Source organism: Netta rufina (assembly GCF_964035555.1).
Source record: "Netta rufina genome assembly, chromosome: 11".
Classification (NCBI taxonomy): Eukaryota; Metazoa; Chordata; class Aves; order Anseriformes; family Anatidae; genus Netta; species Netta rufina.
The window spans coordinates 2,423,054-2,435,664 of record NC_140134.1 but is presented as its reverse complement, the minus strand read 5'-3'; the positions used below and the strand labels follow the sequence as shown (position 1 = coordinate 2,435,664).

The 12,611-nt window shown below is 39.4% G+C and overlaps 1 protein-coding gene across 4 annotated transcripts in view; it reads right to left on the bottom strand.

Moving 5' to 3' along the window:
• The window catches only part of GALK2 (galactokinase 2), a 52,093-nt gene extending 42,001 nt beyond the window's left edge, over positions 1-10,092 (bottom strand). The window contains exons 1-6 of one of the 4 annotated variants that reach the window (XM_084293601.1): positions 9,913-10,045; positions 9,457-9,674; positions 8,502-8,566; positions 7,714-7,802; positions 6,307-6,430; positions 624-714 (exon numbers count right to left, since the gene is read on the bottom strand). In XM_084293601.1, coding sequence (XP_084149727.1) covers positions 624-714; positions 6,307-6,430; positions 7,714-7,802; positions 8,502-8,545 — 348 coding nt within the window. In that variant the 5' untranslated portion in view covers positions 8,546-8,566; positions 9,457-9,674; positions 9,913-10,045. Of the gene's footprint in view, positions 1-623; positions 715-6,306; positions 6,431-7,713; positions 7,803-8,501; positions 8,567-9,456; positions 9,675-9,912 lie in introns of all 4 variants that reach the window. The other 3 variants (XM_084293602.1, XM_084293600.1, XM_084293599.1) reach the window with 3 other exon arrangements.
• Positions 10,093-12,611: the final 2,519 nt, after the last annotated feature.

Here is a 12,611-nt window from a genome sequence, read left to right as displayed (position 1 = left end):
TAAGCGTGCCATTTCCTGCATAGCTCTACTCTTAACTCGCTTAGGAAATTTTGAAATTCCCATTCAGATTCCACACACTGAAAGTTTGGATAAGTAATGGTTCTTACTGGATAATTCCTTCTGTATGTGGTTTATGTACTTTCTGAGATTTCTTTTGCCTACTGCATGAGTCAGTTTTGCTCAGTTGTTGTGCATTACTTGTATGTTTCCAACATTAATGGAAACTGTTTTTTTTTTAAAATGTTTCCATAGGAAGAAAAAGACTAAAATATGACCCTTGTATCCTGACAGACATGACTCCAAACCTTTCTAAAAAGCAAATGTTAATTGCATGAGTCCAGTGGGAAGCTTTCTTTTTAACTTTAAAATACAAAAATGTCATCTTAACACAAGTTTGATCATGACTTTACTAAATAAGTGATTATTTGGTATCATAATTTATTTAATAAATATGAATATAGTGCTGTGCAAATATTTTAAAACAAAACCACTCAAATCTCATCATTAAATAACTGTATATCAAGAAATGACAGAGATGCAGGGAAGTAGTTTCAGGGTGAATGGATATGCATGTCATATTTTACTTCCACATTAATTTCATAAATTAAATGGTTTGGGCTTACCTGAATACCCTTCAGTCCACACAGGAAGTAGTTATGCCACTGAGATTTGGTTTTGTCAATCTGAATGTCATTAATACTAGCACTAAAATCCCTGCAAAAACAGAAAAACCTTGAGGTTTCAACTTGTCAGTAAATTTAGTCTGAAAAAACATGGCTTATTACTGCCACCTGCTGATGAACAAAAACATTTCTGTTAATCATTTTTTTCAGTACAATATTTTATTGTACAGATCTTCTTTATTAATCAATTCTATATTTTAGATAGAAGCATAATAGTATTTCCTAAAGTAACAGAAATTATTACACAAATACAGAAATTAAACTGCCTTTCGCACCCGTAATCAAGGCAGCATGGCTTCCATCACATGTACATGCTCTCTTAAATCTCTTAGAAAAGTATAAATCTAACTAATCGTACCTGTCAAGCCTAGAGTAGAGATAAATACACTTTAGGCTTTCTTTAATCCCTGCTGAGGAATTCATCTTCATTACCTACGCTGTGAATGGCAGCTCATTAAAAGAGGCCTAATGCTGTAAAATTGTATTATGTACGTGTATATTACAAGATATAATTAAAATAATAGTTTATCTATTTCCTCCAGGATAACACTGATAATAGTTTTCCTACTGCATTTCAAAATAATAAAAATGGTAAACCTGAATGTTCCTAAAGAAACTAATGCTACAGATAGATGCTTTAAAAATATACATGGAGTGGTGTGCAGACGCCTTGGAGGGGCATGCATTAATCATCAGGAAGGGTAGATTGTTTAGAAGTCTATACTGTCAAACACCTAATAACTGTATCTACCTGATGCCAGTACAGCAGATGTCCAACAAAGAAAGAGTAAAGGCACTAAGAATGTCACGAAAAACTAACAAAAATTATTCAAACCTTGTAGGCTAAGTTGTGCTTTACAAGGCAAGGTCTGCCAAACAATATGAAAAGAGGCAGCTGGATTCCCTGGAAATATTTAGTCTTAATGGAAGGAAAAAAAAAAATAAAAAAAAACTTTCAAGAAATTACATGCAAGGAGACACTTCACAGCTTTTAAGAGAACACAAATTTTCTTTCTTATGCTAGTCCCGGTCTGTTTCTGTAAACTATATAGGTTGGTGACGTGCTGTTTTTATTTTTATCTGAAATAATACCGCTAGTTAATACCTGTAAAAAAATACCAGTGTGAAGGTATCTTTATCAGTAAAGTATTCTGTTCCCTATAGAGAGCCTATGTTAGTCATACTAATATAAAGCATCTTTACAGTGATATAATTGTCTTCAAATAATGGCTGAAAACTTCACTTTATTGTGATGCAGTTAAAGGCTGCAATTTTTGTGTTTATGCTAACATAGGTTTTAATGTTAGCTGTGTTGTAGTGAGCTACTCCACTTGTATTGCCAATCTACAACCTATTCCCAGGTCAATGCTACAAGACAGATACCACATTTCAAATATCAACTTAGAATTACCATTTTCTCAGTTATACATTCAATTTCAACATTCACTGCAGTGCAGACATATCAGAGATTGCTATACAGTTTAACGTATAAGTTGCTGTCTTCCCATTTGAACTGTTCAAAATAGTGCCACTTACAGGACTTCATCAACAATGCAGCACTGAAGAATAGTAGAGATTTAAGTGCAAAATACTGGGGATTGTAGAGTAACAAAAAGATCTGAAAGGGAGTGTTGAGAGTACAATACAAGTAGAGTTCAAGGACAGCAGTAAATTCTTCCAGTTTGAGATTCACATGTCTTCGGAACAATCTTCCAGAGAATAAAACAAATTGTTTTTGTTATGGCTTTTGAATATAATCAAAAACCAGAAGTACAGTAGAAAATGACTGTCAAAAGTAATGAAGAATAAAATAATCCTCTGTTTACTTACGTTTGTTTTCTACAATAACCTTAAATTATTATTTTAAAAAAGCAAGGATGCTAGAAATCAATGTGTAAAAGTGATTATCATAAAGTGAATTTAAACTCCTCTTTTCTTCAAAAAAGGGTCATAAAATATTTTATCTGCATAATTCTTTTTATGCAATCAGACAAAGTTAGAATGAAATGAACAAAAAGACATATACTATGGTATATATTTGCTGGTTCTGTGGATAAATTAAAATAACTATTTCTTAAAGTGCATTTTGCAGATTTCTGTAATCTCACATAGAAAAAGAAAGAAAAGTTGGCTTTGAACTTGGCAAGTTTCACATGCACATAATTCATACAATCACAGGATGTGGAACTGGCAAGGTCCCCAGAATCCTTAAGTCTTTTTTTTTTTTTATTATCACATTTGATTTGTTACAAAATCTCATTCCTAAATGCCCAAGCTATATCTTAAATCAGAAAATTTTCAATCTTGCCTTCAGTCCTACTACTGGAAGGTAGGAAGTTTGATATAAGTACTTTGTGAAAACAAGTAGAAAAAAAAAATAGGGGAAAACATCCCCTTGAGATAAAAATACCTTGATATTGTCTGTTCCAACCTTTCCATTTTAAAGGACTTGTGGTAAGGTTTTCCCTCCTCCAGGACTATATATAAACATTTTAATTGGTCTATATAATTAGAAGAGGTGAGTTTCTTGAGTAATGTGAAAAAAATGTGGTTGAGGTATTGTTCCTTGCTTGAGTAGTAATTAATCCTTAGTTCTGGGAGACCAATTTGGCTTTTTCACACAGAGCCTCATTGTCTCGGCAATTTCTTAGTTTTTCTGTTTGAACTCTCAGTAAAAAATCTATTAAAAAAAAAAAAAAAAAAGAGATTTTCAGGTCATTCTATGAGATGGAATGATAATTGTTAATTACCGTGCTTTGACATTTCTGAAAGCATTTTGAGATGTGTGGTGTCAAATACTCAGAGAGTATCTCTTTCTCAATTAAAACGGTGCTGTGTGAAGAGGAGTTATTTGGATCTTCAAGAGACTTTAACTTTTGAATACCATTTTAGCCCAAATATATTTTAAAAACATCTGATCAGATAAGATGCTTTATGATGAAAAACAAACAGAAAGTTTTTGGTTGTTTTGTTTTTGCCACCTATCCTTTGTTCTGTTCTTCCTAAAGTTAATATGAATGATCAGGGTGGATGAGGGCTACAGAACTGTTACGTATTACGTGAACCGCTAAACAGTTCACAAAACAAGAATGAAATAGGTAACAGTGATTCTACAAAGGCTAATGGTTAGTCCTTGCTAGCCAAAGGCCTACATACATGTACATGCATTCACCACAGGCATGAACATCTAGCAGTGGAACAGGCTGGGGGAAAAAAGATGTCTCATCAACAATTTTGTTATCTGGTATAACATTCAAAGTGTTGAAAAATATTTCTTTGTTATGAAATTACGGGCATGTTTTAGCTTTGTTTTTAAGCAACAGTGTCTCAACAAAACAGAGAATGCTTCATACCATAATCTGAAACCTTTTCTTGGTTTATGGTTTAAAACATATGATTTTAAACTGAAAACAAGGCAGATATAAAAATACAGTGACTGTACACACAATTTGAATTCAAAGGCTGTAATTCTATATCTGGTAAGAACTGTATGTGCCTCAGGAGGCTATTTTAATTGCCATGTAATGAGCCAAAGCTCAAAAAACACAAAAATATGTTTACCTTTTGGTTACTGCTTTATTTAGCGTCCTTTGTAATAACTTTTCCTAATCGAAGCTGTTACAATTTTGAAACTCTTGTCTCTTGCAAAATGATTTCGCAACAAAGTTGAAGCCCCATTGCAGGTTTCTGTCACAGAAAAGTAAAGTCTTCCATTTCCTTCCCCCCTCTCATCACTGTATGTTTATCTCATCACTGTTTATCCTGAATCAGCTTTTGTGCTGAATCCGTGAGAATTCAATTCACTAAAATGACAGAAAATTAATTAGGGCACACTTTACCTTAAGATTGGTACTACACCATGGAAAAGGCAGAGGATGAATCAATGGTGGAAGCAGGAATAGGGAGACCAGGGGAAATAGAAGTAAGTCACCCCCCTTCAGGAGTGGTGAGCTGTTAATTCAGCCCAGCCATATAGTGAGAACATACTCCACAGAGTGTAAAGTATTAGCATATTTATACTTTGCATGGAAGTGAAAATTCCTCTTAACTGCCTAACTTGCAGGTAGCAGCTCAGAACATAAGGTAAGATAAAGCTCAGATAATATCTCAGCTTTAACCAGGAATATGTGCTTAACTAGTTCCCGCTCTTGGCAGTATGTTCCTTGGGGAAAATTTCTTCACTCAAAGCGTTGTGTAGTATTGGAACAGGCTGCCCAGGGAAGTCGCTGAGTCACCATCCCTGGAGGTCTTCAAAAAATGCGTAGACGTAGTGCTTAGTGACATGGTTTAATCGCAGACTTGGCAGCGCTAGGTTAAAGGTTGGACCAGATGATCTTAGAGGTCTTTTCTGAGCTAAATGTGCCTGTGCTGCCTGCCATATGTTGCACCTTCAGGAAGTAATTTATCATTGGCTTAAGCCAACTGAGTTGGTGCTGATTTGATTTTTGCAAAATGACCACTAAAGTTCATGTAAATGAACCTACTCTGAACTACCTGGCTACCACACAAATATCAGTCAGTTGCAAGGAAGAAGGCAGGATAATGTGGCTGAAGTTGAAAGGAATGGCCAGAATATTTCCATACATTCAGCACTTGTGAGACCACATCTGGAATACTGTCTCCAGTTTGGGGCTTCCCAGTAGAGAAAGACATTGACAAACTGCCAAACAGTCCAGCAGAAGGTCACCAAGATGGCTACAAGGCTACTACAGCACATCATGTGTAAGGACAGGCTAGGAGAGCTGGTTTTATTCAGCCTGAAGAAGAAAATTGAATGGGAGAATCTCATTTGAGTCTTTGACCACTCATCACATGGCTCCAGAGAGGATGAAGCCAGACTCTTCTCAGAGGTATATGAAGGAAGCATAAGAGGAAACAGGTAATCTGCAGCAAGAAAAAATCCACTTAGACATTTATAAAATATTCTTCACAGCAAAAGTGTCCAAACTAGAGAACTGGTTGCTCAAAGAGATTATAGTTTCTGTCTTTAGAGATACTCAAAATTTGAATGAAAAAGTCCCTGTAAAACCTGCTGTAACTTTGAAGTTAGTCCTAGATTGGACTAGATAATCTCCAAAGGTCCCTTACAACCTAAATTATTCTACAATTCCGTAAACAAGCAGCTGTGGAGGAAGTAGAAGAGGGAATACAGGCTCTTTGAGACAGGATTGTTGCTAAGGCCCTTGTGCTGTGAAAATACAGCCCCAGGTTCTCCAGAGTGTAGTCCCAAAGACAACAACAGCAGGGGAGTGTTAGCTTACATATGCAGCAATTGATTACAAAACGTTTCACTCCTTTCCCCAGGAGAAACTGAACTGCTGCCAGCTGATAGGGTTACAAGAAAGATGAGCTAAAAGAGGTGAGTGGGTTGCACTTTTATAAAGATTGAAAAATCAGAGGCTTTGCAAGAGAAATCCAAAAAAACAGGTGGCAGACAGGAGCAGTGAACCTACTGCTCTAAACTAATATGCACAGAGTTGTTCAAATGGGATTCCATTTGCTTGTATCATTCAATGTACACAATTAAAATCCATACTGCAATGTAAGTCTGTCAAACCTCAGAAAAGTTAATCTGTATTGCGATTGCATAAAGAGGTTCATAAATAAACAAACAATTACTTACAAGTACAAAGAATTTGTATTCGCCAGTTGCACAACATCACTATTTACAGGTTCTACTGCAATCAGTATATCTTGTTCTATAGCCATGGGGAGCACAGCATAACCACAGTAGTCTATATGTTCTCCTAATGAAGAAACAGATGATTAAAAATATTTTTGAGTAAGTCTTTCTTGAGTAACAGAAACAGGGCTCCTACAGGAGTTCAGTGTTGTTTACCGTACTAGACAGCTTCTGAGTATAGTCTCAATTCTTACTATTTAAAGTACACCTGAAAGTTTAGGGTGCATTTCCTCCATTTTGTATTACTACACAAATATTTTATTTTTAGCGATTTTATCTATTGCACCTGTTTATAAATCTTCATGTTTTAACATTGGCTTATAAAAATTTAAAAAGCACTATGTATATTATTGTCCAGAATGAAAACAACTACCTGCATTATCTGTAAACTTTTGTGTCGGTATGGAAAAATAATTCAAATCTATTTCATTTAACTGATGACTGGAAGAGATAAAGTCAGTACATGACTTCCAATTATGTGATTTCCTCTGCTCATGTGGCAGATTCATTGGCCACTGGATACGGCTTGTGGTGGATTTATTTTCATAAAATTTCTGGACTTTTTTCCATGAAGATTATATGTAAATAACAACTAATACATATAGGTGCAACACTAAGAACACCAAGATGAAAATCATCATTAACTGCACAATGGACTAATTAATTTTAAAGCTCTGTTTTCCAGGTTCCTTTTACTTACAAATCTTCAAATGTGTATGGTTCCTCTATTCATATACAAGAAATTGAGCTCTAGAGAGAGAACAATCCTAACATGGATAGACAAATCTAAAAAATAAGGCAGCCACAGAAACACAGGTAAGTCTTAGATAAACAGTGTTTGTGTCTCTCCAGGAAGCATGTGAATCACAACCAACTGTTCTGTGGATGCATCTCTATGGCTGAGATTCTGGCAGAATCATTTCATACCTTCATATGCATTCCTGTTTGGCTAACTATATCTGGTCACTTAAATTATAATGAATGAGAAAAAAAATACAATGATTTCATTTATGGATGTACTGTTCAGCAACTACTTTGATTAGATTTGCAAAGCTTTTCAAAAGAATTGTATCCAACCATAAATTGGAATGTTATTCCACTTTTCAAAATCATCACTGCTCTCTATGATTTTTTCCAAAACTGATATTTGAGTGTGAAATTATTTATAATAAGGTGGGAATAAGCTAGGAAAGTGTTATATTCTACTTTCCTTTTATCACGTGCAACTTTTCTAAGAAAAAAAAATAAAACATAAAATAAAATCCAACATTATTTTAGATTCTGTGTTTTAAATTACTAGGTTTCTGTGACGTCAGATAAAATGATAAAATATTAATATTTTCTTACCTATTAAGTTGACTCGCCCTGGTGCACGAACATAAAACTTGGGAGCTGATCCAAATTTTGCTATAAAACTCTCCTTCAGCTTCAGCAATCTGAAAGGCAGGTTGAAAACCTTTAGCAGGACTGTATTTGCATAAAAGATGGGAAGCCTGTTGTCTAAAATATGTTCTAAAGTAATTTTGGTTTAACTTTTTGAAGTACAACGGGTTTTCTCTCCTATATCAGGAGCTACATTAAGCTGCTTCTTCCTGCTCCTCACATAACACATGACAGAGAAGATTAAGGTATCCTAATTGATAAGAATTTTGTTTTAAATACAAGTAGTCATAAACTCATTCAGGAGTCAGATGTCCAAAGGTAAACTATTGTTTGTATGTTCTTTTGAAAAGGATGAAAGGGACCCGCTTTTACTTAAGTCCTCCACCTTGGCTGGCTCTAGCCAGAAGCAGAGAAGGCAGTTGCCTTGTGTAACAAAACTCCATGGCCTCCACCTACCTTTCGTATGCTACAGCTCTGTAAAACTGCTCGCAGGTAAGGAAGACCTGCAGCAGTGCGCATCAATGGCTTGTTTGTGGCACTTGGTTTTGTCACATAAACACACATGGAGGCACCCTCTTCAAAGTCAGATTTGATTACACCAGGCCTGAGCAAATGGATTTTCTTCTAAATTTTGACTTTTTTAAACTTCCTATGAGCCTTTGTATGAGCACCATTTCTGTACCAATGCATATGAAGAGAACTAAAATTCCAAACCACTGATTATCCCTATGACTTATTTAGACAGTATTTACAGTTTTACAGCAACAGTTCCCAGAAAGTTCTTCAGACTTTCCATTTGGAGGTTCTAGATGTGTCACTGAAAATTCCAAAACAGAGAAAGATTTGGCATATTGTTTTGTTTCATAAGACCATAAAGATATTTAGCTTCCACACCGTGCTTGGAAACTTAGGATGCTTCAGCATGTCATGCAGGAACAGTGGGTAAACAATGACTGAGAAGAAATTTAGCCATTATCCTAGTGAAGCATAAGTGATTTAATAGTGATTCACTTCAAAACTACTGTTAGGGTACACACTAACCCATTAACTTTCTTTAACGTATGCAAGACAAAAAAATGATAAACGAGAAGTAAGAAGAACAGAAAATTTAAAACAAGTCTTAAAATATCTCACCAGCATACCCTGGTGACTTTAAAACATGTACCAAATTATTAGTGTTGTTATTATTATTTGGTTTTTAGTCCACTAAGAAAAAATCAGGCTGCTAAGCCTTTTACATTTAGTCTAAAACTAAAACTGGAAGCCTAGTTAATGAAAAGCTTAAGTAAGAAGACAGCAATGAGGAACAGATGTTACAAATTTTCACAGTCAATTATTTAGCTTGTACTTCTCTGTAAAAGCTGTTATTGTCCAACTATATACATTCAAATGTTTTGTAAGATTTCTCTAAATGGAAAGCTACAAAGCATTATTTGTTGTGAATTTTTGTAACAGATCTTTCTGTACGTTTCTGCCTTGGAGCCCACTAACAAAGCTGTGTTAGGGCCCTCTTTAGCTTGCTTACAATCCTCCCTAGTGTTGACTTGTGAAGAGCTATCTACACGCTTTGCCCTTTTTGCTGCAACATGCTGCAATGTAAGCACCTACATCAAAGCTGATTGTCAAGAGTGTTAAGCAAACGCATCCCTTGCAACTTCACACCTCCAAATCTAGAAAAGCTGAGCTTGTCCTTTCCACGTGACTTACACGGAAATACACTGCACTCTGCCGCGGGGATCACAAATTTAGAAAATTCCCCTTGCCAGCGTTAACACGGGTAAAAGGGCTCATTCAACTGCCAGCATGTTCTACTGCCACACACCAGGCGCAGCAGCGTGGGCAAGAGCACGCTTCGTCCCAGCGAATCGCACGGGCCATTCGTTACAGCACACAAGACGAAAGGATAACCGAATATCCCCAAAACCCTGCGAAGAGAAGACGCCGGGAGGACAGCTGAAGGCGCCGTCCCCCCTCCCGCCGCACTGGGCTCCGAGGGCTGCCTCGAGAGGGGGCCGGGGGACACCCACAGGCTGCCCGTCCCTCACACGGCCGGCCCGGCCCCCCTGCTCACCACCCGCCCCCGCTGCCACGGCGGCTGCAGGGCCGAGGCTGGGCGCCGCCGCCCTGGCACGGGCTCGCTCGGCCAGCCGGGCAGGCACCCACCTGGGCTGCTCCACCGCCTGCACCGGGAGGCTGCTGGGGGCGTCCCCCGCCATGGCGGCTCCCCCCCGCCGGCCCCTGCTGGAGGCGGGCGGCGGCTCCGGCGGGCTCGCGGTCACGGGACGGGCAGGCACCGGCCTTCCGGGCGGCGGGGCTGCCGGCACAGCCTCCTCCTCCTCTTCCTCCCCGGCGCGGCTCCGGCCCCGGTCCCGGTCCCGGCGCTGGTCCCAGCCCCGCCGTGCAGCCGCCGGGCCGGTGCCGCAGGGGGTCGGCGCCCCGCAGCCCTCCCGGCGGTGGGGCCGCTCAGCTGCTGGCGCAAGACGGTCCGCAGGTGGCTGGAAAGCTGTTACATCGCGTGCAGAAGGCGCTCTGTTACTTCGTTCCTGTCGGAATTTAGCTGGCAACAAACAAAGATTAAAAACAGCCCCCGGCGCGGTGCGGGGTGTTGAGGCCAGAGCCGCCCCGGCATGGTGCACTGGGGCAACGCGGTAGGGCAATCAGCAGTGCTTCCCCCCGGCATTATTTTTATCCTTTGGGTTTTCTGGCGTGTGGGTCTGCTGCTTTCCCTCAAACAAGTAGCTTCACAGATCCCGTTACCCCTCAAGACTGATGGCAGCAGTAACTTTGAGGAGCTGGAGCTTTTCGAATGTGTTTACAAGCCCAGCTCATTGTTGTCCATTTTGCTGTTTAAGGCTTCTAATAATCACCTCAGGAAGTTTTAAATGCCTGGACTGAGAAAAATACAGTAATATTCCATTCTATGATTAATGCCTTTCTGAAGCAATTTTCCAGGGGCAGAACTGAAATAGAAGTAGCCACAGGAGAGGAAAAAAAAATATCAAAAACTTGTGATAAGTGGAGTAATAATTCATGTCAAGAAAATGGTTGATATTAATAAAGAAAGAGGAGATGTGGGAGTATTGCCATGGGGGTCGACAAGCCCCATGGTTGTCTTACCGCCATCAGGAATGTAAAAGAGTTTAGAGGGAACAAAGAAGGGTGATTCAGGAAACGCCATGCCCACCACGCCGTCTGGGGTTGCTTGTTCTCCAGCCGTTAAGGCATGGAAGTTGCTGGGTGTTTGCTGTTGCCGGGCAAAGTTGTGTGACTGATGAAAAGGTGTTTGAAAAGGACTGCTGTGGGGCGAAGGGTGTAAGAGGGAAGCCTGTCCTCGAAATGAAAAAAAAAAAAAAAAGACAACACGATATAATGAAATTATGTCATCAATAAAAAAGTAGAAAAAAAGGAAAGAACAGGGACAGGCTGGCAGAATGGAGACCAGGACGGGAACAGGCACATTGATCGCCCCATGAAGACAGGTTTGGCCAAACTCAGTAAACCGCTCAAAGTCGGTGGAAACAGGAGCTGGAATATGCTCAAGCTGAGAAGCGGAGCCGCGCGCACAACTGCCCCTCGCTTGTAAACAGTTGCGCATTATGGGGAATCATACGTCCTTAGGAACAAAGAGTGTCCTGGCAACTTTACAGCTTATGCCCTTTATTAACAGTCAGACAGTTTATGATCCTGAAACACGGGACCAAATTGAGGTCAGGGTGTGGGACTCTGCTACAAAAAACGACAGGGTTGCAGTGGGATTGCTCGGCACCTGGCGAGCAATCTTTGAGGCCTTAAAGAGCCCTGTGGGGCCACAGTCAGACACGTGTGGTTTGCCAAACAGTGAGGGAGCTGCAGGCTCGTTTACTGATCGACAGCTATGCCATCGCCCCCACCCCCCGCCGCTGCTGCCATCACAGGCCTTTGCTGTTACGCCCCCTGTTGACCTGGACGTGCCTTTTGACCCAGGCCCTATTGGCCTTAAAAAGGAGGTGGAAATGTTTGTTTCCCTTCGATCCGTGAAGAACAGGATACATAAGGCCCGAAGGATGAGTTGCTTGACAACTTAAAGCAAGACATTGTTCCCACGACTAGCCCTGGAATTCTCCGGTGTTTGTAATCAGGAAAAGGAATGGAAAATGGAGACTTAAGTGAGCTGAGAAAAATTAACGAAGCCATGGAAGATATGGGAGTACTTTAACCAGGATTCCCAACTCCAACTATGCTCCCCCAGTCATGGTCATTAATAGTAATAGACTTCAAGGACACTTGCTTTTTAAAACTTTGATGTATAGGCATACACAGGTTTAATATGTAAAAGCAATGTTCTGTATATTTAGAAAGTTTGATGTTTGTGTGTGCATGTTGGTAGAGCTTAGACTCCCCGCACATCCAGCGCTGTTTACTTGCCTTTTATAAATATTACTAAATTCAGATTGATACAACTCTTCATTTATAACAACTGTAACATAAAATGACCCACAGAAAAGAATGGAGACAATAAATACTGCAAACTTGTCTAGGAGCTTGCAGGATCCACCAGCCTTGCAGTGTGGGAGGGTAACGCTTCCATGTCCCAGCTTTTTTCCTCTTGTTATAAATGAGGTCTCAATTCAATCTGAATTTTGTAATATTTATAAAACAAATATTTATAAAAGGTATAAAAGCTATAAAAGGTATAAAAGGCAAGTAAACAGCGCTGGGTGTGCAGGGAGTCTGTGCTCCACCAACACGCACACACGAACATCAAACATTCTAAATACATGTATACAGAACATTGCTTTACATAATAACCCGAGTATGCCTATACATACATACAATCAGGATAGGTAACAAACAATCTTTTAAGTTCCATAACTTAACAGTCT